The following is a 27,668-nucleotide window of genomic DNA, read 5'->3' as shown; positions in this document are numbered from 1 at the left end:
TTACACTTGCATTGTCATATTTCTGTTTGTTCCATATCTATCTGTAAAAGTCTGTTTGTAAAGACTGTGTTGAATTACAACAGATTTACCAAAGAATCCACAGTGAAATTAACTAAACAAACTAACAATGGTCTATTTCACATAGTTGAAAATAAAGTCACTTTCCTAACACAGACACCATATTGAGATTTACGGTTTCTCTGAAATTTTAGTTCTGAATCTCCAATAAACTTTAAGAAAAAATGCACATAACATGTTACAAGTCGATAGAAAGAGAGAGGAGGGCTTAGATATTAATTTGTTTCATTTTTATTATAAACAGCATTAATTGAAAATAAAATTGAGAAATGTGCAGATCACTTTGAAACTACATGTACATTGGTTAATATAGGCAAACTTTATCTGTATCTTTAAATTACCTTAATTTGCAATTATAATAAAAGTTGGTCAACGGGTTTAACTTCTTGCAGTTTGTGATAGCTTTGCATTTTTCAGTGTTTCAGTCTTTGAATGGACACATTTTTATATATACATTAATCACCTCACAATTTCAGTTTCTAATCCTTCCGTCATACTACTACACACACATTGACCCAGATGTTTCCAAGTGTTTCTTTCAAGGGTGCATTCATTGGCGTCCTCTGAACCTCGAAGTTGCCCGTTGAGGTGATCTTTGAGGTGATTGTTGAGGTGCCCGTTGAGGTGCCTGCTGAGATACTTGTTGTGGCGGTCCATTAGAAGTACCATTGAGTAAGGCACACCCAGACGTCAGACAGACTCCAGGAACTCCACGTAGTCCAGGGTGGCCTCTCAAACCAGGCTGGCCAACATGGCCTCTCTCTCCCATCTGACCTGGTTGTCCATCATATGCCTGACCAGGTCGCCCACGCTTACCTAGTTATATTAAAATATATTTTTAAAAAATCAGCTGCATAGTCAACCAACATGGCTGTGAGATTCATTTGATCTCATTTGATGTTTCTATTACAAGATAGGTTAGTTTATGTTCATTATTATTACCCTTTGGTCCCTGCTCCCCAATGTGGCCAGGAAGGCCATAGCCTTTAGCTCCCTTGTCTCCTGGTTCTCCCCTGTCACCTGTGGCAAACACATTTTATTAAAATGAACAACCATCTAAATCTTCAAGTGCTACACCTTCAGGCATGTGTGTGCTGAGGTCATTACTGAATAAATGTATAAAATTACTTGTTTTTGGCAGGAAACTGATATATGACATCACTGCCAGACTAAATAAAGGCCGTTGGGCAATGTTGGGTCGTTTTTAAGCATCGGTTGGCTTAGTGTTCTGCACCATTGGCTCTAGTTGGATGCCGTCTGGGTTTTTCGGGCCGATTCAGCATGTTGAATCGGAGTTGGGCCATCCGGGTTTTTCGGGCCGATTCAGCATGTTGAATCGGAGTTGGGCCATCCATGATAGAGAGAACTCTGATTGGCTGTTCAGATTAGCGAACGAGTCAGTGCATGAGAATAAAAGCGAAACAGATGAAAGCGAGCAAAAAAGTCAAGACGGTACAGACAGAAGGCTTTTATAATTTTACATCATCTTCCCTGAGCATTCGAATGCACAAATATTTTCATAATAACATGAGCCGACTGGAATGAAGAAAAATTATCAGTGTGATTGATATTCAAAATGGTAAGCAAGCGCTGCTTTGTTTATGGTTTGTATATCTGGAGTCCTAGTTTCGGTTTCCCTTTTTGAATGACGAAAACCTGCTGATAATGTATAGAATGATATTTACTTACACGCAGACACAGAACGCACATGCTAGTTGAAAGTCACCAGTAGTCCTCTTGATTTTTTCAAGTGCAGCTTTTAAGCTAATGAGAGGCGAAAACACAGTCAGCTTTCGTCGCCACTAGTTCTTTGACATCGGCTTGGTGTCTCCCGGGTTTAACAATGCAAAATAATGGCTTTCCATTTGTAACAGCAGTCTTCCAAGCTTTTGAAATGACATTCATGACATACAATGCAAGAGGTACATGCTGATTCAGTAAAACAACTAGTGCTACAGTTACAATTCATTGCCCCTGCACAGAAGCATTTTGCATCTTGTTTGCAGTGAAAAATTTGTGCTGAAGTAATGCCTTTCATAACTACAGTTGTGAAGCATCTATACATCCAGGAATTTTCCCAAAACACTTGCCTATGTCCTATGTAGGGTTGTGGGGATGCTGGAGCCTCAGGCCATAGGGCAAATTAATCATTTTGTTGTTATTATTACTATTAAAAAACTTTGTTAAAAATATTTGTCTTCTGGGAAACATGTAGCTTCTGAAGCACATTTAAAAAAGAAAAAAAAAAGAAAAAAGATCTTCCAGTTAACCAAGAACAATTTAAACCGATCACCCTGTTCAAAAGTTTACACCCCATTTATCATGAGTCCTTAGTGTGAAAAGATGGATCTCAAAAATCATACAGTCACTGTTGGAAAGGGTTCAAAAATACAGATGATTCTGGGAAATCAAATAATGTGCAGAATCTGCACATTGAGAAGCAACAGCTTCAAAATAGCTTCCCTAACACAGATCCATAACCCCACCTGCAAGCAAGCGCAAAACATTTGTCTAGTTTGTTGACATTTTAACTTTTATATTATTTTATACTGTCAAAACAAGGTAATATAGGTATTTTGTTTTTGTTTAAACACTTAGTTTGAACTGTTGCACCTGTATACTCATTTGCCTCATTAATGCCGTTTGGCAGAGTCGTCGCACATCTGCTCATGTTTAATAAAGCTATTACTTTTCCTCCACTGATGCTTGCAGACTACCATTACTTAAGAACACAGGCGCTGATGTCTATTTATTTCATGACACATCCCATTCCAAAAGACAACAGTTCCTTGTAAAGGTGAATCCCTCATATGGTCTGCTCACTTGGGCAGCTTTTCCAGCTGAGAAGTATTTGTTATGCTAGTTCCTCATGCATGAACACAGCCAAGAGCAATACTGACAGATGCCCTTCATAGCATTATTGTTTCTCTATATCTGGGCATGTTCTTTATTTGTAACTTTTTACGCTATCTGATGTTAAGGCAACTGCATATGATTAGCGTGAAGGCTCCAACATGGAGGACCACCCTTGTATTGGTGCATGTCCAAAAAGCTATTTGTATAATATGTACTACAGTGTGAAGATGGTTTACTGTACCTGGTGAACCCTGTCTGCCCAGGTCACCGGGTTCTCCGTAGAATCCCTGCTGCCCGATTTCTCCTTTAAGACCATCAATGCCAGGATCACCCTATTATGAAATAGTTGCAAATTTAGTTATTTGTTAGTAATTAGTCATTTAGCAAACACTGTTTGTCCAAAGTGACATTATCTTTATTTCAGTTGCAACTTCCTTGGAACAGCCTTGATCAAGGGAACAATCATGGTAGCTGTGGGAATCAAACCAGCAACTTACCAATTACCAGCTCTGAGCTATATTGACTTGAGGTCTGTTCCTCACACAAAATGCTATTTGATGGCTTCAGGAGACTTTTTGTAGCCACTGGCAAATGTGTACTTTTGTTGTATGGAAAAATAGTAGCTTAGACATTCTGCAAAAAAATCTTTTGCATTCCATGGAATAAAGTCATACAGGTTTGGATAAGCATGAGTGTGAGTAAATGATAGTGGTGAACTATACGTTTAGAACCTTAGAATCAAAGTCTCTGTAGACTCTTTGCTATGCTGATCCTGAAGTTTTAAAAAGAGAAAGCCTCTTTATGTTGAATGCAGTTTTTTCCACAACCTTCAATTTTACAACCTTTTATGTATTCCATGTTTAAATTTGAGGCTCTGTGAACTTTTATCAGCCTTTGGGCCCCTTGAGTGAATATGTTCGAGAAGTCTGAAAAAAAGATCTGCTTGAGAAATATGGAGAGGCTTTCCACTCCAGTGAAGGTGGGATTCTCTCCAAAAACCATTCAACACAAAGCAAGTGCTTCGTCTGTGACTTCCTATTTGTCTTCACGGGGACTTGGACATTTTGAAAGTTTTAATTCCAACCTATTCTGCCAAACACTGCTGCACACTCTCCAGAGGCCTTCACACTATGTACATATCAGATTTGGCCTGGAAGAAAGTTGATGTATGGAGCATGTTCTTCCTTAGTTTACTATGGCAAAAACAGGTTTAGCATGTGCTAACTGTGATGTCTAAAACAAACCACATCTAAATGCTTTTGTTTCCAAGGCCTAGCAAAATTGAGACTGTTCCAGAGCTGTAGAGGGGTAATTCTTCTCAGAGGTGGGAAACTTACTGGAGGTCCAGGTGGTCCTTTCGTTCCTGGGGGACCTGGGGCACCCATTGGCACGTCTCCATAGAGCGGGCACACGGCTGCGCAAGTTCTTTTCACAGAGTTGGCAAATGTAGACATCTGCTCCAGCACCACCTGCTTGCAGACCTCGATAACATGTTGAGCGGGGAGAGTGGGGCCCTATGAAAGAGATCATTACCACTGAAACATGGAGCTCAGATCAGAGCACCTCTTGCCCGTGGTACTCTGGAAATGTGTTGCTGTGTAATGAAGGAGAAACAAATACAGCCAACAATATTTCACCAGCCTCATTATGGATTTACAGCCACACTAAATGAAAACCTTGCCCTGAGCTGCAAAGAAAGCCGCACTAATGAGAAAGCGTTTACTAGCGATCTTGACACCAAAATAGTTACCACATATTTCATGCATGTTACGCCAAGTGCCACAAGGGCTGAATCTCCCAGAGGCTTTGAAGGCTTTGTCTTGATGCTTGTTAGTCGGCTGGTGAAATGCAAACAAAAGCACCTAACAAAGCTGTAAACAGACATTTGTTTCAGCTTAAGTAAGGAGGAAAGGTTGAATTTCAGCTTTCTTATGGACCTTTGGTTACTTATGGACCCTCAGTTGCTTATGGACCCTAACATAAAGTCCATAAAGTCCCTCAAGCAGGTGGCAGCCATTTTGGCAACATGTCCAGGCAGCTATTTTCTATCCAGGTAACAGGAATAGGAGCACAGCTTCTACTGTTTCTGCTTAAATGGGGGAAAGAGCTGTGCCATTACAACCATATGTCCATGCATCATAATATTTTGGCCAGAGAATTGTATCAATGCTTAAAGGTACACTATGTAACTTTTGGCCCACTAGCAGTTAAAAGAAAACTGCGTGCATTCTGCAGAAGAAAATTGTTTTGGTTGGGCTTCGGCTCTGCGTGACTGCGTGGATGAATATGGTTCTTTCTCATAAATAAAAAAAAGAGATTATTCTATTGCTCATAAACATTCACTAGTAGGCTTCAGAGATATAACCAGTTTAGATGGAAAGGATCTCAAGCTGACTAGCTGAAGACGTTACTGTAGCTTTACCCATTAATAGACACGGTTCTTCCTAAATAAATTCCAGCTCAGCGCTACAACAACCATAATGAATTGAGCATTCAGAATAGATATTGCTTTACAATCAACTCTGTTAGAGAGCTACATATGCAATTTAAGTGTTCAACAAAACACCTTACTCACCTGTTGAGTAATAAAAACACCATCATCTCCGTGTCGGTTTTACAACATTTCAATCCCTCAGTCCTCGCTATCTCTGAAAAGCCAAGCTGATGTTGATTCTTGTTTTATTGTGAGCTCTATCACGTTCTCCTTTTGCCATCAGATAGGGCTGCATGATTAATCAGACGATAAGAAAAATAACATTGAAATCACACTTGAACGATTTGGCTTAGTGCGCTTATGAAATCGCAAAGGCTGATCGCAATTTTTTTTTTTTTTTTTTTTATGTGCGGCTTGTCAATGAAGTAGGGCTCCAAATGCTAATCCATCTGAAAGTCGCCTATAAATAACATATTTACTCCAAACTCACTTCATAACAACAGTTGAGCATTCTTCTGTGAGATGATGCGGCTTCATAAACAGAATAAGGCAGTTGTGTGTTTATTAGTCGTGTTTAATCAATCAAAGAAGTTTATTCTTCTGTTTATCCTGATCACAGAGCCGTAAAGCTCTGACAAGCTGCACATTAAATAATCACAGGCTTTGGCAAATGGTATGCGATTAAATTGTGATTAATTGTGCAGCCCTACCATCAGACTTTCCTCTGTTCAGCGTATGTTTAAAATGGGTAATTCCTGGAGATTGGAGATTTAGTTGCTCCATGTCAGTCTTTCTTACATGTGTCCAAACAGCCGGAGCAAATTTTCTCTATTTAAGGATATGATGGGCAGGTGGCGTATCTACGCAATATTGTTTCTTTATTTTTATTTATATACTTGTACCTTATCATATCATACAGTTAAATAATGGAAAAAAAAAAAAGTCTAAAGAAGTATAAACTCAGAGTCTGGTGTTTCTCAGTACTGTCGGAGCAGCTTGTGCGTGGTGTGAGAGACCCTGGGCTGCTCTCACATAGTTACACTCCCTGTCACGAGTCAGGCTAAAAATGTATATTTTTGAATCCAGTCTATCCAACCCATACATGTTGTAGACCAATAAGACAAGGCAGTGCCTTTAGCAATAAGGTGACTGGCTCTTTGAACCAAAAGGCAGACTTCATTGCATAGCGAGCCTTATGATTTCTCCAGTTCAAGTGGACAGTCTCTTCCTCTTTATACTGTTTCTGACCATAGTGTACAACTGGAAAACAGAAGGTATGAGTTGTATTTTTAGACTTACTGGTGGGCCTGGAGGGCCCTGAAAGCCCACTGGACCACCATCTCCTCTCACTCCCTTGGAGCCTACACGGCCTTTTCTACCCGACTCTCCAACAGGACCTCGCTTTCCTCTGCTTCCCTGTTGCCCTGGCACACCGGCGTCTCCTGCCTGGAAAACAAACAAAATACAAACACACCCATAAACAAGCAAGTGCACTTTTATACTGTGTACATATTTCTGAATGATATCTCGACAGCACGCCTGGAAAGAAATACGAAACGGAACTCAAACAGCTCAGTCCGCTCATGTGGCCATCACTTGGTTGTTTGTAATCCAATTGAATTTCTTCTGTTGTCGTGACAGTGGACAGATCAAAAGCCCATCGCTAATGCTTATATGAAAGCTCCATGGTGGTAGTCAAACTAAAATGTGAACAATCTCTGAAACAGTCTTACCCTGCCTTTAGGTCCTTTGACTCCCTTTGCTCCCTGTGGAAACAATGCGGTGGTGTTGTGAGAAACTAGAACCATATGATAATGGAAATGTGTCAACAGGAAATGAAATGCATGAGTGTCGATAATTACCTTCTGCCCTTTGCCTCCCTGGACCCCTTGAATGCCTGTGTCACCCTGGAAGACACAAAAGCAATGTTTGCAACTGCATTCTGGATTTGATACAACAAACGTGATTTGTAGTTCACAATAAGTGGTCAAGATGTTGTGAGGGGAAATCCCGAAATGCTGGTGATGCTTTTCATCACTTTGTGTTTGTGTGAAAAGAGGGCTGTAAAACTCTGAGGAAAACCATTTGGTGTAATGTGTCCTAATCGGAAAATTGCCCTGGAATTTGACACATTAGCCTGTGATCTAATTTTGTGTACTCTGGCTCTCAACTACTCTACTGATGCTCTACACAATGAACATGATGTTCCATGTGTTGCTACAATGTTTCTGCTACCAATAACTGTTTTTATAATTCTTTCTAGATGTGTACATGCATTTGACTTCTAGACCAAAGACCCTGCTTCTATTCCTAAAATGAAATGGGCAGGAACAAACCCAATATTTTCCATTTTCTAACTTTTGTATACTTTCCATTTTCTAAAACTTTCTAACCATGTATATTACATTACATAACATGTAGGCTCTTACCTTGATGACCAGTCATTCAAATTTCACAAAATATGTTCTGGTAAATGTGTCTTTACAGTAGTTAAGAGTCATCAGCACTTATGGCAATATCCACGTGATGCTGAAATAATGTTTAGATAACAGATGACCACAGAAGGAAAATACGTGGCTCTATTAACACCATATGATGCTTCATCATCTAATGCTAGAGCCCCTGTGGAAATTTGATTATTTTCAAATATGTTGATGAAAAGTCTTGTCTGCAGCGACATGTTTAAATGAAGTGTGGCAATCTTCTCAGAAGTTTAGATATCAGTGGAGGGTTGATGCTGGAATGAGAACAGAGCAGTCAACAGTTTCAGCCTGACACACTTTGTAGTGTGACTGCACTCAGAGCCAAGTGACTGTATATGCAGCCAAAAACTGCAGTGCTAACCAGTGAAGAGCTGCGCTGCTCAGACATGACTCCAGTGTGAAAACATGCTGGGGTTCTATGCTTTCAGATGACGGCGGGTGTGTTCTGGCTTACCTCCATTCACTTTTTTTTTTTTTTTTTTTGTGAATGGGTCGGTTCCTACTTTTCAAGAAGATATTGCAGCAGTTTGTCAGGGCTTAAACAAATCTGGTGACAGGTTGTATTAGTATACATTTCACAAATGTTTAAATGGTCGTCTTTCAGAGCAGATTAGCCCATTTGTACATGCTGCTCACTGTAAATGCTCATATTCGAATCATTCTAATTATGTATAGATGCCAAAAGCACTACATAAGAAAATGCAGGCCTCAAAGTTTTTTGCTTTTTTCTTTGGATCTTGAGATATCTGGCTGCAGTAAGCTAGTACTGAGTGACACATGATCTTATACATCTGCAGTGACCCCTCTATAAAGATTGATGAACTGATATAGAAATGCTGTATATTTACAAGACAATGATTTACAGGATATGATTTACATAGCGCACCGTCCCCAGCCCTATCTAGCCATTGCAGTGTCTTGAAAAATTAAAAATGCCCTTTTAATGAGACGAATTAGTGTTAAATTTGTGTTTCATAAGCAAGTGGAGATCATTACCTTGGGGCCTGGTCTGCCGGGTATTCCCATGTGCCCCTATGAAGAGACATGACATGTTTTAGCATTTTGGAAGGTATAAACTTCTATTTCAAAAGCTTTGGAATATAGCTCACCGTTCTTCCAGGGGGCCCAATAAATCCCGGTCTTCCTGGCTTTGCAGCGGAGCCCTTGTAACCTTGTGGCCCCTGGAGATTATAGCACTTTATAAATCTACCAGAAGGCAGGGTGTATTTCTATGTCGTAAACGTCCAAAGGTAAAATATTTAGGTGGTATTTACATATGGATCAGTGTACTGAGCACTTACTGTAAGTCCAGGAGGGCCCATGTTCCCTGGAGGCCCTTGTTCACCTTTCTCACCCTGTGTGAAATATAAAAGCACGTTACATAAGCACACACAGCTACACCCAATCAGACAGATGCTTCTTTAGAAATGTGGGGGTCATAAAGCAATTTAGCAATAGTGGTTCTGATTCTGATTTCCCTAAACAATTCTGATTCGTTAATGATTCTTTTAGTATTTTTAAAATATTAATTATAAATTTATATCTGAACAATCAACATGTATCACAACACAAACTATATCCAAATATATTTAAACATTTTTTTAATAAAAACTATGCTTATTAATGCATTTTAAGTTTTTTAAGGTTTTAAGTCTTAAGCACACATAACACAGTAAAGGCCCATTCACACCATAATTATATTGATAACAGCACAGAGAAGCAACATCGTTGGAATCACTTTCAGAACAATATTTCCAACTGTTGAATAATAAAAAGCCCTGACAGCCAATCCGAATCCATCCTGCTCTAAAGAGCTCAAGCATTTAAAGCAGCAGCAGATCATAGTGATCCGTACAGACCAGGCCCCACCCCCACGGTTTGGCACGCATGTGATTCGCTGATTAATTGCAAAGTTTAACCATCTTAGAGTGATAGTTAATCATTTGCACATTTTATCTTCCCAGTTTACACATTCAAGAGATTTTAAACCATTCAAGTGCAAGAAGAGGCAAAAAAGAACTCAATTTGGTATTTGCATGCTGTTATTTGTGCACACAGCCACACAAACCCGAAGCGCGCACACACAGAAACACGATTCAGATAGCGTGCAAACACTTGATAGTGCCAACTGATTCCTCTTCCACATCTCCTTGTGCTTAAACGGACACATACAGCAATGGCATATGACACAGCGCTGCCCACAAGGCTGTTGCTCATACTTAACAGCTTATTTTGATCAGTTCTTTTGTCTTTGGGTCGTTATATTTCTCACAGATTTCTGTTCATTCTAAATCAGTTACAGATAAAGTAGAACAGTAAAGATTACATTTATATAAATACATTAATGAGACGGTGATTGCGTGTGAATTAATTCTACCAGGCTGCATCTCTCTACTAATAGTGAAGTTGTGGGTTTTAGTTACTAAGGAATATATGCTAGAACTTTTCAGTTTCTAAGCTATTTTATTGACAAATCACAGAACAGTGTTCACAATACATTTCTGCACTACTGAACGATTCTGTGCGCGTGACATGCAGGCTACTGTCTGCATATGTGTGCGTTACAATGCAGCATGGCATTAGCGATTAACTTAAATGTCCAATAAGCTGTTTAAAAAGTGCATTCTCTCGATCAATTTTGAGCATCCAGATGGTATAATCAAACATGTCTTGTGGAGCGCTCTTGGAGTATGCATTTATTTGTCATTTTAACAGTTTTTAAATTGAGCGTAAATGTGGTTTTCAAAGATGTCTTATCCTGTTGCGGCCTCTATAGGCCATGACCAGCGACTAGTCGACGTCAAGCTTAAAGTAGCAAGCAATTCACTAGAAAGAACTGTTGAATAGTTTGAGTTCTGTGTTGCATAACTTTGCTGTGGTGGTTTACATTCACTAGCTGAATAGCAGTGTAAAAACCACATTAGTTTGGAGTATAAAAATTAGAGTATTTAAGTGTGTGCATCAGAGGAAAAATACAGGTCATGAAATGCTAAAGACCATATGTCATATAAACATTTCTATTCCTTTTATATTTTTTACAAGATTGATTTATTAATTCTTAGATAAAATGGTTGATTAGGGAGAGTTAGGTTACCCTTTCGCCAACTTGTCCATGTCTTCCGTCGGGTCCCTGTGGTCCTTGATAAGCCTGCATGCATTTATACCATGACATTTTAAGCAAACTAGTGGGCATGAAAGCATTGGAAATCATTATTTCTGATCTTAATATGAAACAGCAATCTATACCTCAATTCCAGGGTCTCCATCTCTCCCTGGCAAACCTGGATCACCAACAATACCCTGAAATATTCAAAGGAAGCAACACTAGACATTTCACTTTCTGGTCAACAAATGATTTGACATTATGACCGGTTGACAAGTAACCAACCTTTCCCCCCATTCCACCAACTCTTCCTTTTGGGCCTTGAATACCCTGTGGAGAGTAAAAAGTTATGTGTGTGCCAAAAATGTTTCCATTTTTCAGTTAAGCTTAGCAGAGGAGTGTAAAAAGCAGCATGATTTGTGGGAATGTGATAACTAGTATACGTACTGGCTTTCCCTTTTCTCCAGGTGTTCCTCGCTCACCGGGATCTCCCACAATCCCCTGTCACAGAGCAGAGACAGATTATAAACATCAAGTCAGATTCCCATGATATTTGCATCATTTCAAAAAGACCAAAGGTCCAGCTTTACTACTTGCGATGTCAGTGGATTGTATATGGCAGGATGTCCTCACAAGTTGGGTCAGAATCTGTATGCAATCTTAGAAATATTGAATTGAGCTTTAATTTTCCCCAAACCACCATATTTTTTTTTAAAGCTGGCATTTGCAAACAATTTTGCTGATGTTTAAATTGTCCCTGCAGACAGTTTCATTCCTCTTCAAACCCCAAAAGATCAGGAATTTGAAGCTTGTGGGTTTCCTTGAAGCTTTGCGTTCTTTTTACCAGCCCATGTTTTAAAATTGCAATAACCCTAATAATAGGCTTTATTTAGTTTATTCACAATGAAGTTTCTTCTTTTGATTTTAGGTTAAAATATAGAATAAACATTCCCCCCTTAGAGTCCTAAAACTTTTCCACTTTGACCTCCATGAGTACAGAGATGTGCACATGCAAAGATAATCCCTTGAAGTGTCAAATTTTAAATTTAAGATCAGCCCATGGCTTTTAAATGTCATGCAGCACAATGCAGAAGGTCCCCAGCCTGTTTTCATACCTGACGACCCCGTGGTCCTCGAGATCCTTCAGCTCCGGGTAAGCCTTCATTTCCCTGTTCCAAGAAGCATTGGGAATTGTGAGATTTCCAACCAAACACAGCAACAAATGTTTTAGAGACAAAAACAAATCAGAGTGAAAGAGAAAGCATACCTTCACTCCCTGATATCCCACAACCCCCTCGTATCCCCGTTCTCCTGCTGCACCCTGGGAGATGTGGTGGGGAGCGAATGAGTCATTCATATCCCCAATAACACAATCCATCTCGCATGTATTTTATCGAAGCGGAGTGTTTTAGAACAGAACTTACAACTTCCCCTGGCTGGCCGATTTCACCCCTCTCTCCAGGTGACCCTCGCACTCCCTATTTTCAGATGCATACGTAACACTTAACAATGTCCAATGCATTGCTTACCATGATGTATTCAAGCTATGATACAGAACATCATTTCTTTGTGTGGTACTATCAAAATTTGGTTTCTACAGTTTTTTTTTTTTTTTTTTTTAAACAATCTATAAGGTATCAGTGCTGTTGCATCAAACCGTATTGGCTGTTTTTGCAACCAGCTGATGATGTTTTTACCTTATGGCCTGAAGCTCCTTTAAGCCCTTTCAGGCCTTTGGGTCCTCTGTCACCCTGTGAGAGGGAAGACGATTTGTCATTGTAAAACTTTGGAGGCAGAGCTACAAGTCCGTCAAAGTGGGCTTTGCTTTCGTATACATTACCTCCTGGCCTCGAAGTCCTCTCATGCCCTTTTCTCCTTTGATACCTTCTTCACCCTGTGGGACACAAGTTGACCGGTGAGCGAGTCTGTATAACAGTGCCAACCAAGAGACTGTACAACGACGCCACTCACCTTAGGCCCAGGTTCTCCTATGTGTCCATAATCTCCAGTGTTCCCACGTATCCCCTGCAACAAGAAGGTTTGAGGTGAATGCTTGCAAAATTGCTTGTAATAGTAAATAGAATGTAACAACGGCAACAGATGCAGAATTTAATTAGCCAATAAGGTTGGCCAAAGACGTAAAGAACTCTGTTTACGGTGCTGGAAAAAAGGCAGCATGTATTCCACTATATGAGAGCCTGGAGCTACAGAACGGCTGGAAACGGTTCCCTCCATGTTGGTATAAAAATGCACTTGACCAAACAGGATCCTTACTCACACAACTGAACAACTGCCAATAGCTTCCAAGGTTATAATGAGAAAAACCTACATCTAAATGGCAAGCAGTGGAAGTCTAAACTTCTTAAGGCTTGTGCACAGTTTGTTTTCTTGATTTATTTCTTAAAAAGTAAATGACACATACTTAACAATGCATTAACAACATGCTGGTGATTTAACTTGCTCTTGCACCACAGAGGTCAGATGTGTAATTAGGTCTGATTGTGTAATATGTCTTCCTTCCCTTCATTTGTAAGCCATTATCAAGGACCGTTTTTCTTGACTGATTTGGGGAGAAATCTTTGGAATTCTCCAAAATCAATTTAAACATGGTGAAATGTGTTAAATGGAGCTTAGAACCTCTTAAGGCCTGTTTCAGAGTATGATCAACACATTTTAGAGAATTCGCTCTGCATGTCGAGACATAGCAGGAGCAAAGCAGAAATGACGTGACATTTTAGCACTGAGTCTTTTTGCTGTGCTGCTCATGCTCAGTTAAAGCAACAATTCATTGTTCGTGGTCAAAATGGCCATAACACAAAAAAGTAGTAACCACACAACATGTTACATGGTTTAACATCGTATATGATTATATGCAGCAATCACTTGACAGGCTGAAGATGATTGGACGACTGCATTATTGCATGCAGTTTCATTTCACCCACTAGAAACATTTTCACCAGTGTGAAAGGACAATTAGCACTCACTTCCTTCACCCTGCTTACCCTTCCAGTGTGAAATAGGCATAAGCCTTGATGACACACTGATGATGATTAAATGATTAGTTCCCTTCAGAATTAAAATGTCCTGATAATTTACTCACCCCCATGTTATCTAAGATGTTTGTCTTTCTTTCCTCAGTCAAAAAGAAATGAAGGTTTTTGAGGAAAACATTCCAGGATTTTTCTCCATATAGTGGAGTTCAATGGGTTGAAGGTCCAAATGTCAGTTTCAGTGCAGCTTCAAAGAGCTCTACATGATCCCAGATGAGGAATAAGAGTCTTATCTAGCGAAATGATCAGTAATTTTCTAAAAAAAAAAAAAAATGAAATAAAAATATATACTTTTTTTAACCACAAATGCTCCGCTTGCACTGCTCTCACACGTGACGTAGGCAGAAGAACTGATCCAGTGTCTACAAAGCGAACGTACAAAGACTAAGTCAAACGCCCTTTACAAAAAAAAAAAAAAAGGTACAACAATGATATCAGACGATTTTGAAGTTGGAGGAGAAAATGAGATGGAGTTTTTTGCAAAACTTGGTTAAAAAGTATATAAATTGTTTGTTTTTGTTTTTTTGAAAATGACTGATAGTTTTGCCAGATAAGACTCTTATTCCTCGTCTGGGATCATGTAGAGCTCTTTGAAGCTGCACTGAAACTGACATTTGGACCTTCAATCTGTTGAACCCCAGTGAAGTCCACTATATGGAGAAAAATCCTGGAATATTTTCCTCAAAAACCTTCATTTCTTTTAGACTAAAGAAAGAAAGACATAAACATCTTGTATGGCATAGTGGTGAGTAAATTATCCAGACATTTTAATTCTGAAGTGAACTGATCCTTTAAACCACTGGAGGTGCTGAGCCACTTTGCTGTTGGTTGTATTTAGTCATTCCTACTGGACTGTAGTTTCTACGGGTGGTTCACTGTGTGCATTCCCATTGGTCTCCACACTGCTCTTTTGCATAAGGTTGAACTCTTCTCAACTGCATTGCATTGCATTGACATCACTTTGCTCATTTGTCACTTTCAGCAAAATGACTGGCCATTATGAAACACTGAGACACTTAACACAGTTAACTAACAGCTTCCTCAGTACATTAATTTCTGTGCCACACTTTGCAATTAGTGGAGTAACCTCTGGGAACAGGGGTTCACAAAACACAGTAAAGACTTTTATAAACTATTCCTGGTACAAAAGAGACCCCACACACAGCAGCAGATGTACAGTGTGTTTGTGGGGGAAATACACTCAGTAGGCAGTAAACACCACATTGCCCCCTCCGCTGCAAAATCCATCAGACAGATCCACTCCTAAAATACTCTGACTGTACCGCATTATCAAAGTAATGAACATGTGCATTTTGAAAAGATAGTATAGATTCTCTGACTGATTAACACGAACGACTACACTCTCAATAATTGGAAAAGGGCATGTTCACTCCGTCGCACGCTGCCGGGTCTGACTTTTAAAGATATTATTCCAGCACACCACAGAGAACTGGACTCAGATCAAAGAGGTAAATTAGTCATAACTCTGGGGTGGAAAGAATCAAGTTCACCGCCCAAGGTCGCTCACGAACATGAACTGTGCTTGCATAGCCCAAATGTATACAAGTAATTGGATCCTGATGCGCAATGCCATGTCCTTTAATTAAGCTGATCGGCAGACATTGTCCTGTATATTTGCAGGGCCTGTTTAGACTCTAATGGCTTTGCTCCCTTTGAGTTCGTCTCAGGGACTCCGAGACTGACGCCACAACTGATTTTTCCATTTATTTATTTATACCCCTGCAAACTCAAAAGCAAGTGGGTGTACCGTAAATATAACGCTTCTGGAAGCATTTTAAAAAGTCACATTACGCACAGTGTCCCAGAACATTTCCGAAGGAGTGCAACGGTACCGTTCCGGAAGTAAAAAAAAAATCTGTTATTTTCTTCATGGAGAAATATTTTTTTCAGAGCCTTCCTTGATCCAATATTTAAATTAGAATTAGCCTTCCCTATGTGTATGTATTTATAGTTCAGATGAGTTAACCAACTGAGCAAGGGTGTTTGAGAAGTTTATGTTGGTACAGTTGGCAATTGGGCCACAATGTGTAAATTAAATCCTTAACTTTGTTCTTACTGCACCAATTTTCTTTTCTTTTTTTCTTTTTCTCAGTATTTAGGACTGAGTGTCACCATTGACATGTTGCACAAATGCATGACCTCCTAAATGTCAAAGGCATTACTGTTTTAGACATTCATGCATAAACTGTCTAAAACTGCTAACACATTCGCCACTCAATTGAATGCTGCATGCGAGTGTAAATGAGTGAAGTCAGGCAACTGTAGACTCTACTGCACTGTCAATGTTACTATCACATCACATCCCAAATAATGGAAAACCTGAAATCTGAAATCTGATCTGACCATTAAGACTTTAAATGTATTTCCAAAGTCTGATTTAATCAGATTTCAAACCACATATGGATGTGGTGTGGATCGGGTTTGTAAAATTTGGATCTCATGTGGTTTTTTTACTGTTTGAACTACAAACAGCTAAAGGAATTTGAGTCGTACAGTATAAGCCAAAAAAATCCTTGTCTGAACAAAGCCAAGACAATCGCTTAGAAACCTTCACAGAAAGTATATATGGTTGAATCTTTCCAGTTCATGCAAGATATTTAGAACATAGACATATCTCAGATAAGTGACAAGAAACATGCAAAACCTCTGTGTTTGTCCCAAAGTTGAAGTTTGGCTGGTTAGGATGCCAATGTTAGCCCTAATCTGCACTGAAAAATCATCAAACGTTATTTTTTTTATTTTTTTTACATAATATAATATAATATAATATAATATAATATAATATAATATAATATAATATAATATAATATAATATAATATAATATAATATAATATAATATGAGATTTAGCTCTGTAGCTAATTCTGGGGCAGTACTCTGTTATTGTCCATTGTCCCTGTCAAATAAAGAATTAAATAAATAAAATAAATATAATAATAGATTGTTTACCATTGTCTAATTATTTTTTAGAGAATTCTTAAAAGTTAGCATATAGGGTACAACGGGGCTAAAGGCACACCTTAAGAAAAAAATTGCTTTTCACTACTAAGTGTATGACTGCAGGGAAAAGATATACAGCTATGGAAAAAATTAAGAGACCACTTAACATTGATTTCTGAACTTGGAGTGGTCTCTTAATTTTTTCCATAGCTGTATGTTTGTATTGAACATTGATGGAGCAACAGATTTTGTGTGAAAATAAATCATAAAAGTGGTTAATTTTGTATAAAATCTCATAAATGTATGAGGGGGGCCACACATGGGGTAAAACGAACACAGTATTCATACAGATACTTTAGGTAAAATAATATGTTTTTAATAATGTCTAGTTTAATACTTGTTCAAAAGAATCACTTTAGCAAAGTTTGTACTATTTTCTGTTTATTTTTATAAATAAAAGAATTCATTTTTGTTCAATAAATATACTGTCATTAAAATAGGCCTATGTTAATATAAAAATATAGTTTAAAAATACACAAACAAAATGATTTAAAAAGTAAAGATTCTGATAGCATTGAATGAGATCCCATAATATTTAATATAGATTCACAGTAGTAACAATACATGATATTTTATTATGAAATGATAATATAATATATTTTTTTTTTTTCAAAAATATGATTGTTTCATTAAATATGGGTATTATCTCCATGGAATCCCCATTTTCATATATGATATTTGCCATCTGAATCTAACCATGTCACGTCAACAAATGGAAAATGCATATAAAAATGCTATATCATTATCATTTTAATTACTGTGCCTTTTGCCCCAACAGCAGCAGTGCCTTTTACCCCAAATACCACACTTTTACATATTCTTCCATCATTGAAAAACTGTTGCTTGAACTACCATGAACAAAACTGAAAATCATTAAGAAGACCTTTGTCTGAAAATATAAACATTCATTCAATAGATTCTCATTTGCTACTTAAATCAACAACATTTTAAAAAACATCAAATATTACATCAAACTACCTCAGAATCAACTTTGCATTGCTGCCCGAGATTGCGTCAAGGATCAGACAAATTTGCACGTGCATTTTGGAAAGCGGATATTTAGGAAAGTGCTGCGGCAAGATTTGTGCCATCTAGTGGTTTAGAGGAAAATTAAATCAAAGGAGCCTTTAGCCCCGTTGTACCCTATTCATTATTTCCATGAGCTCATTGTTTCTACCTTAAATTAATACATTGTTAGCTAACTGTGTGATTTGCATATGTACATTTTGGAAATTACATTAATTTGGACACAGTCAACTCTGATAATTGTAATGTTGACATGCATTCTCTGTAAAGCTGCTTTGCAACGATTTGTATTGTGAAAAGCACTATACAAATTAATTTGAAATGAAAATGAAAAGCCTGAAATAGACTTTTTCTTGTGCAATTAGACAATCAGCATTATCATTATGTAACATTTTATTGTGATTATTCACATGACATTTACAGCTCAGATTACTGGCTGAAAATCCTTACGGCTCCATGAGCAAAGATGGTAGGTTGCAAATCTCATACTTCCAAGGGTAATTGAACCAGCCAAGCAACTACTGCACCATTGAGATATTATAGACCTTCTTGGTTTGTCCTTAAAAGAGAGCCTGCAAGTGGCAGTTTCATTTAACACTGCTTTACACACTGGTTTGTATTTTTATTATTATTCATTCTTAAATGATTTGAATGCCACATACTTATGATGGGCTTTAGCTAGTGTAGAATAGTAATAGCCTATCATTGACAGTGATTACTGCTGCTGTCAGTAAATATAAATCTACCACAGGATGCTCTGCCGAATGAGAGAAGCCACAGTGTTTACCATTTTCTCAAAGCGAGTCCTGACTCTTGTTTCCATCATGCTGTACTTCAGTAATGCTTCGACTGCCATTTTCCACAACTTCACTTCCCAGACAGGATCTATTCCAGGTTAATTCCTTCTATCTCTTCTTTCAATCCTCTCTGCTTGCTTTCATTCCTGACTGTGCATGTTTGTCCATTAGTGCCCTCTCATTAAGACCCCAATGACCAGCGACTGCTGTTTGTTGTTTGACCAACTCAAACACAGTGGAGTCCCACACTATGGTGAGAGATTTCAGACAAAACTCTTACCCAGTTGCCCACTCTGCCTGGCTCTCCCGTATTCCCTGGCAGGCCTCTGTGACCCTACGGAAGAACGATACAGTTGTAGAGATTGCATTACAGAGTTTATGGTTTAGGAATACAGATGAACGATTTTGGCTACCTTGGGTCCTGGCCGTCCCTGGACACCCGGCTGTCCATGTACGCATTTACAGGTTGCTCTTCCTCTTCCTGCAGTTAAACCAATCTCAGCATATCCTCCGCACTGTTGAGGATCAAGCTGATGAGAACAGGCTGACGAACAGCTGAAAGCTCAAACAGAAGAGGGCAAGAGCCCACACACGGGGCAACTGACTCACCATGCTGGAAAGTTCACAGCAGCCTTCAGAGAATGCCTGATCAGCATCACAGGAGACTTGCATCTTTTGCAGATCCACCTTCACAAGAAATAAGTACTTATCAGATATATAATTAAATGTAGTATATTTAAGCATGCTTGGCTTATTCTGATTTGGCTTATACTAGTATACAGAAAAGTCAATGTATATTTGGCCTATCCCTGTACAATTTTTTTTTTTTTTTTTTTGATCAAGATATTCTTAAGAAAATCATAATTTCAATCCAGGCTCACTGGAAATACATGCCTGTGGTGACATTTCTTGAAAATGATATTACGTTGCTTTTCGCACATTTCGCGACACTTTCAAAGTGAAATGTCCAGTGAGTGGCACTAAAAGCTCATTCAGTTAGTGTTAACAAAAGTGAGAGACGGGAGATAAAAATACATTTGCCTAAGCAACCAAGCTTCTACAAGTCCTTGAACTCTTTTTATAGTGACTTATGTTTCACGGTACTCGTGTGCAGTGCAATGCTGTACCAGGTGAGCTACCGAGCAGGTTTAGTGTCACAAAAGCCAAACATGGAGCTGGTTATGGGATGTAGACATCAAAATGTCAATCAAAATAAAGTCTTTATTAATCATTAATCTGCCCCTGTAATCATAATTTGTGTGAAAAGAAAAAAAAAAGTTGGTGTTTTACTACCACTAGTAATCGTTTCAGCTGAAAACTGCATTGAATTGTATAGGTGTATAGATAGAGGCACATTTTCCAATGAGCCTAGGTTCAGGACAGGACTTACCATTGGACTAGACTGGGCTCCAGCCCATTGGCCCCACCTGGGTATACTTCGTTTTATTTATGCGCACGCTAGTGTACGCGCACAGTGGAACGCACAGCCTTGGAAAGTACTTCATTTGACTCGTACGCATACACAGACAGTTTTGAACAATCTCTTGCCAAGAGTTACAACCCATATAAACATCTTTGTTTTTTTCATGCTAGAGTTGTACAAATGAGGGACTTTCTAACTTCTTCACACAGTCTCTTGTTTATGTAGACCTCCATTGTTGCTGTAGCCTGCAGTCTATGCAGGTATGTAGTTCTGTTAATGCAGGATTTCTTCGACTACCTTGTGAATCGACACCCCCCTTGTGGTTGCCACCTTGTGGATAAACTAATTACTGCAAAAAACAATTAAATGCGCATTTGTGTGACCTGCGTGTACGAGTACGCATGGTTACAAAAATCTGACATTGAACTCATCTGAACTCATCTGATGACTATACTTTGGTCTTAAGGGGCCCTGCCTTTACACGTTTACATTTGTAATGTCTTGTAGTTGTCTTTGCCTATATTAAATACTTTTTTTTTTTTTTACACATAATGGCTTCTTTTAGATAGTACCCCAGCATATGTTTTACATACAGTACTATCTGATAAAACTTATATATTTTAATTTAGACTAACAATTCAGTTTTGGTGTGGAATAGTTTAACACTTCCCCACCATTAACGAAATGTCCTGTCATTTATGACACGACACTTCCCCACCATTGACGAAATTTTCAGCCAATCCATGTTTTTACTGTTATACAGTAGGGGGCGCTATTATGCTTCTTCTGAAAGAGTACGGGATCTCTGGATCAAAACACTGGCGAAAAAGAAGCAGGAATAAGCGATAGAAGCATTGCTTTTACATGCTGTAGTCTAATAATAATAAAAAAAATAGCTTGTTCTTCTTTTTTTAACTTTAATTTTTAACCAGAGGCTCTTTCATGTTCAGAGTAAATAGTTAATAAATAGGGGGGTTAATAGAGTACATAATATATGAACTTGATATTGCAGTACTGGACCTATACAGAATCAGATAAACATTTGGTTGATGTTATTGACATTTTTTTTTTCCACGTTTTGAGTACATTGTATTTTAAGTTCTGTATGATGTTGTTAACTGTATGATGTTAAGTATAATTGCAATATTAAAACTGTTAAACTGATGAGAGAAGTATATAGCTACTAGTAAACTAACAGTAAAGTTCAGCTGTAGTATAGTTCACAGTATAATTTCAATAAACTTAGACGTAAACTACTGTTACTCTTAAAGTATACTCAAAAGCATCCTGCATAGAGAATTATGAGGCGACTGCCTCCATCAAATTTCGTGCTGGCTCCGGCTGTCAACAAAACTCAGTCACATGCTCAGATACCCCTTTCCCACCGACACGGTTCTGTTGCGGGTTTCCTGGCCATTCTCAAACTGTTCGATAGTGATGCACGGATCGCGGTTATATCCACGGATTCTGCAGATAATCTGCGGCCAATTAATTGTGGGTGGATGAGAGATTAATCTTTATTGTGTTGATTTTAATAAAGACACGGAATTCTCATTTCATGGTTAGATGCAACAAACGTGTGTCTCTCTTTTACTTTTGTTTTCAACTGAACACATTTCTCTTCAGGGAAAACCAATCAAGGGAAACATGTGCCTAGTCATTATATTAAACACAAAGGAAAAACCCTACATGAGATATTGCTTTATAACTTAACAGCTTTAACTAAACTCTCATTTGCTATTCATATTCACACGTATCATGGCACATAAGGTTATGAGACTAACAAGACACTGTTAGTGAGGTCAAAAAACGCGTTCTGGTGATGGAAGTGATGTCTCGCCCATATACTTCAATGAGCGCGAGACATCACTTCCGTTGTCAGAGCGCGATCAGACCTCACTAGCCGGAAGCTGAACGAAGTTGGACATAGTGGTGTATTAGAGGTAAAAAATTATATAAATACTGTTCGGTTTCTCGCACAAACCGATCGTTTTGTGTCTTAGGACATCAATGTGTCGTCACGAGCCGCAGGGTTTAATTTGGATTTGTCTATGGAAGTTTTTTCGACTCTTATTGTTCAAGTTCCCAATCACTGCTATTATTTGACTGACATACGGCAGCGGTTGCAGTTAAAAATCATAATTTGCGTTTGACTGAAGAAAAAAAGTCATCTACATCTTGGATGCCCTGGGGGTAAGCTGATAAACATCAAATTTTCATTTTTGGGTGAACTATCCCTTTAAATATTATTCCCTGGTACTCACCGAGACAGAGCGGTCACCTACAGCCCTCTTGACGATGGAGGTAAAGCCTTGCCGGATCACCGGCCGCGGCTCGTCCAGAGGCTCCACGCTGACCTCCTCACAGTCCACCAGTAGCTTCACCTGCTCTGCTTTCACACTCAGAGCCAGCTTGTGCCACTCGCCGTCAAAGAGTTTTTCCACCCTCTGGAAGGTCCGCAGCATCTGTGTTCCTTGTGTGCTGGTGTAGAAGAAGTCTAGGGTTTTGGTGTCACCCTGAAAACGAAGGCCCACCTGGTCCCGTCCTTCAGGGTCGCTGACTTGCCACAGATTCCAGGATGTTTTAGCAGTGTCCTTGGTCACTTTGAAGGTGGCAATGATAGAGTAGTCTGAGGGTAGACCGCCTGGGTAGATGTCGCTGGATGGAGGGATGGGTGAGGGCGTATGTGAAGTTCACAGGGCAAAGAGAAAGGAACACAGTTTTACTGCAGAGAAAGCCAAATCAGAATCAACCTCTGCACAACTCCAAGCAACACAAAGTAGTGGTGTTTTGTTCCAGAATGAATCAGTGTTGTTGAAAGAATTGGTTGAGTGAATGATTCAATAAGTCACTCATTAAGACTTTCTTACCAGCTGAAAGAGACTAATGCACAGCATGTCAGTATGTCTAGAACTTGTAGAAGAGACGAGTGAAGAAACAGTGAAAAGTTGGCTTGTGTGTCAGCACTCTGGGAACCTTGGAGATTCTCTCATGGAGATTATTTGGATATGCATTACAAGTATAAATATTATGACAATATTAGTAAGATTTAGTAAAAAAATAAATGTCCTATAAGTTGTGTACAGTGTAACTTTGATGTACAGTATATTGTGGTCAGTGCTGGGTAGATAGTCAATTAATGATTCCAAATTACATGTCAAAAATTGTAGTTAGTTACGCGATCCATTACATTAGATATTTAAGGTAATGTAGTCTGACTACTTTTTGATTACTTTTAGATTAAAACTCATTTATCACATTGATTTAAATAGGATAATCTTGTACCATACTGATATAAAAATACAAAGGGAAAGAAAATATATTCCATTCTTTGTTATTAACAAATGAAGTGTGTTAAATATTACATTACATCACGGTTTACCAGACTGAGGTTCGTGAGTATTATTATTATCATTGACCTAACTTATTAAGTTAAAATCTCAGGTGGCACTTCAAGTAAATAAAGTCAAAGAGGTTCAGCTGACAAAAAAGTTGGGGAATCCCTGGATTGCATGTAAATATGAAATTATGTGCATTTGTACATTTCAATGTGTTTTGAAGGACAGAAGCCTTTCAGAGACAGTAATACATGGTTAAAGTGATAAATAATAATCACTGTTTTCATCAGGAGCTGATTAGATATGCATTGTTGCAACATTGAGAAAACACAGTAGTCTACTTACTAGTATTTTAAAATGTAATATAATTACAAGTGCTTAATTTTTGGAATCTGATTATGTAATCCAGATTACATGTTTCAGATTGTACTGAATAATTACCATTTCCAAAAAACATGCTTACGTTTTTGCTAAATTGTGGTCTTTCACAGTGACCTTATGTGAAGTTTTGCATTAATCTAAACCAAATGTTCTCCAATTGTTTCCAATTCCATTTTCTGCTCCTGTTTGTTTTTTAAGAGAGCCAGTTTGCTGAAATTAGCAGTTAATGTTTCCAAGAACAATGTTCATTTACGCACAGTGTGGTTCCACAGCTCTCGTTTTCTCTTTTGATGTTGTTGATCCACATTTGGTGGCTGTTTTACAGTCATGTACTTCTCATGATTCTTTGGTCAAGTAGGGGATGTTAGTGGGAGATGGTTGTGGACAGCATTGTTGGCCCACACACACAAAAGGAAAGACCCAGTACATGCCATAACCACAGCTGACACGAACGAACAGCTGCTGGAGCTTGAGAAAATCATGAGAATACAAACATTTCAGGACGATGACTGTGCTGTTTAAGAACAGACAGCTCTGTGTATCTGTGCTATACATCCCGTCGAGGATCATGTGGAAGCATATATTTGATCAAATCAGAATAAAAAGCCAGTGGAAGATTCTGAGAAGCAGAAGCAGGAAATGAGAGATATTGTTTGGAGGCGAGCATGATTACGCTCAGTGGAAAAGCAGAAAGAGTGGAAAAGTATTATGTCAGAAGGACGATATAAATACCTCGTGCTCTTCTTGAGGTGGAGGGATGGGTTAATGCGGTACGCCACCGCATCAGGTTCAGACCCATTGACCCTTCTCACCCCTCTAGACTCGGACAGGCGGAACTCTTCCAACAGGTCATAAGCTAAAAATAAGAGCAAATGGACCACTCAGAAGGGGGAAAGTCAAGCCGGAAATTTAAATGCACACGTTTTTTTTTTTTTTTTTTTTTTCAGCTACAAATAATGAATCAAAGTCTATGTCATGTTTTATTCCCTAGTAAAGAAAAGGAAAGAAAAACGAATGGAAACATTTGGATATGGAATCTGGATATTGAATTAAGCTGACAGATCAGTTTCCACAAAAAAAAAAAAAAAAAGGCTTGACAGAGTTCAATCTTCATTAAGTAACCCTACTGCGCAGATGATGACATACTGGGCAGAAATCTCTTAAACTGGTCCGTGCTTCCCTCTACTGGTCAATAAGTGGAGCAAAAGGACTCTTTCATAGCTATATTGACTTCACTGCACCTGATATCACAGCCAGAATAATCTGAGATTCTCATCATCTTAACATCTGAGGTCCATTTCATTTACATTGAAACAAATATCCTCACGTGATACTGAGTTGTTCGGTCAGTTAGATTCTTACTTGGTAATTCCTGACATCTGACAAGGCCAAAGACAGCCAAGAGGACTGTGAACACCAGCATTTTGTTCAAGACTGTCAGGATTTAAATGTGCCTGCAAAAAGGAGAAAGATAAGATGGAGCATACAACAGGGAAAGACTAAAGACATTGACATGTAGACCCTGTATAAATGAACTACAGAAATGAGATATTATGTACATTAAATGCCCATGGAAACTACACATTTCACAAAATGGAAAACAATAGCACATTACACTAGCAAAATGCTTCGATTAATATTAACATGATATTTAATTAACATTTCAATTCCAAAAGGTTACTGCTGTGAAATAACACTGACAAGATGCACTTCACAGACATTTGCTACAAAATTGCTTGTACCTAATCACATGCATTTCTATTTTGTGAAAGCTATTTCTTTGTAAGCACTTTTTTAAGGTAAATATTTCACATTTTTTCTATTACTATTTTAGTGAGTTTAGAATACCAGGAAAAAAAAAAAAAAAAAAAAAAAAAATGATGCAGTAAACAGTACAGTAAATTAGCCATCATCTATATGACCTACACAAAGTTTTCAGCTGCTGAATAATAATGTTTTAATTCAGAGTGTGATCTGCCACCCTTATGAATTGCAGCTCACATTTTAAATGAACTAAAGAGCAGTATTTGCTATAAACATACATCATTTACTTACATATTCTTGTGAAGCGGTTCACTGCAGATTGGTCCTTGGCTGTTCCAGCAGTGATCATAAAGGCAATTTTAAAGAAGCATCTCTGGTCCTAATGCTGACTTGAGCTTAAACCTGCCAAGAAGAAAACCTGATCCATGAGCTCCACTCCACCCTCGGGCCCAAGAGGCCTTCATCCCTCCAGCACATTATCCTATGCAAACACTGACCTCTACATTCTTGACACAATCATTCTGCAGTCAGACGTTGCATTTGGGGACGTTTTTATCCATGCTGGTACGTTCATGCACATTTCAGGAGGGCAGTGATGTGTGTGCAACTGCATCATAGAGACTTCACGCAATTTTCTACATAATTCTATGGCTGCTGCCCCAAAAATGACAACTAGGTTTTTACACAGATTGTATTCATAACATGTAGATTATATTTATTTTCTTACAATTTGCGCTGACCAATAAAATCATTATAAAAAATAGCATTTCAGCACTAATTTTAACTGAATAAATGTTCCCAATTTTCTAGCTGAACTTTCAGATACACACCAAAAAATAAGAAAAGTCAAACTATATCTGTTAAGTCTTCAGCAGACAGTGGATCACTGTCTAGATAGTGCACTAGGAGACAGATGTAGTATGTCGCAGATAGGCACTAGCAGAGCTCTGCAAACATTCTGGCCACAAACTGACCTACTCTCCTAAACCATTAACCAGGCCTGAGTGGGAATATAAGATATATAAGAGCTATTCAATCAGAACAGCAACAGAAAACACTAACATTTACTGTATTTAAGAGATTGGGACAGGTGCCTTTACTTCAATGCATTTTAATTCCAGGACACTTACTATATATATATATATATATATATATATATATATATATATATATATATATATATATATATATATATATTTCTTAAACCCCTTACAATTACTTGCAGTGTTGTTTTGCTTTTTTGACCTATTTTTAAATCAAATCTTAAAAATGACATCTATACAGGTGTGCGTTTCCTGAAAACATCGTTAGCTTACTATGGTTGCAAGCTCCGTCATTATCAGCATAGTTCTATGAGTCTGTGTTTCCCGAAACCATAGTTCCAATAAACAAACAGTATCGCAAAGTTGTGTGGTTAAAAAACTACAGCTCTCAAATTGTGGTTAGAAGCATAGTTTATTGTTAGCATGCCGTGGACATGATGAATCCTTATCTTGAGCAAAATAAGCAAGCTGACATATCAACCTGGTCTCATGACGAAAACGTACCCGTGGGCACGTTTTCACGAGTAGCGAAATACGTACCGATGCGTACATCTCGCTGCAGTTTCAATGCGAAATGAGTGGCGCTAAAATCTTTTTTTTTTATTTTTTTCGCCGGAGCAGATAACAGGGTGAATACGGACAAATCGCTGCGGTTCTTGATTTGACATTTTGCGCTCCGTTGCGTTTTTAAAATAATGTCTACCCGATAGCGTTAACAAAAAGCAAACGTGAGATAAGAAGCGTTTACCGCATAAGTAGATCTTATACCGTCTTTTCAGCTCGTCTAGACCTCTCTTATCTCTGAGCTCTCTTTTTACCGTCCATCATTCGCCTTTCATGGGATTCGTCCCCAGGGGGACTCCTCTGTCGTA

At 38.4% G+C, this 27,668-nt stretch overlaps 1 protein-coding gene across 1 annotated transcript; it reads right to left on the bottom strand.

The window, feature by feature from the left end:
• Positions 1–628: 628 nt before the first annotated feature.
• On the bottom strand, positions 629–25,412 carry zmp:0000000760 (collagen alpha-1(IX) chain). Its single transcript, XM_067385023.1, has 26 exons — positions 25,352–25,412; positions 24,722–24,845; positions 22,535–22,928; positions 19,457–19,534; positions 19,261–19,362; positions 19,128–19,181; positions 12,926–12,979; positions 12,795–12,848; positions 12,652–12,705; positions 12,379–12,432; positions 12,222–12,275; positions 12,070–12,123; positions 11,402–11,455; positions 11,240–11,284; positions 11,098–11,151; positions 10,946–10,999; positions 9,153–9,206; positions 8,961–9,032; positions 8,848–8,883; positions 7,231–7,275; positions 7,102–7,134; positions 6,668–6,814; positions 4,272–4,448; positions 3,176–3,266; positions 1,021–1,098; positions 629–894 (listed from the first exon to the last, which is right to left on the bottom strand). Exons 1-26 carry the CDS (start codon positions 25,410–25,412, stop codon positions 629–631), a joined length of 2,343 nt encoding a protein of 780 aa, XP_067241124.1.
• Between the last annotated feature and the right edge of the window lie 2,256 nt (positions 25,413–27,668).

Source organism: Chanodichthys erythropterus, chromosome 5 (genome assembly GCF_024489055.1).
Source record: "Chanodichthys erythropterus isolate Z2021 chromosome 5, ASM2448905v1, whole genome shotgun sequence".
Classification (NCBI taxonomy): Eukaryota; Metazoa; Chordata; class Actinopteri; order Cypriniformes; family Xenocyprididae; genus Chanodichthys; species Chanodichthys erythropterus.
Note: the sequence above shows the minus strand (reverse complement) of the source record. Positions and strands in the feature narration are given on the sequence as shown.

Coding starts and splice junctions, on each gene's coding strand:
- zmp:0000000760 (XM_067385023.1), bottom strand. CDS start 25,412: ATGCTGGTGTTCACAGTCCTCTTGGCTGTCTTTGGCCTTGTCAGATGT. Junction 11,285..11,401: donor CTGGAGAAAAGGGAAAGCCA/GTACGTATACTA, acceptor TACTCTCCACAG/GGTATTCAAGGCCCAAAAGG. Junction 6,815..7,101: donor TCAAAGGACCTAAAGGCAGG/GTAAGACTGTTT, acceptor TTTGTTTTCCAG/GCAGGAGACGCCGGTGTGCC.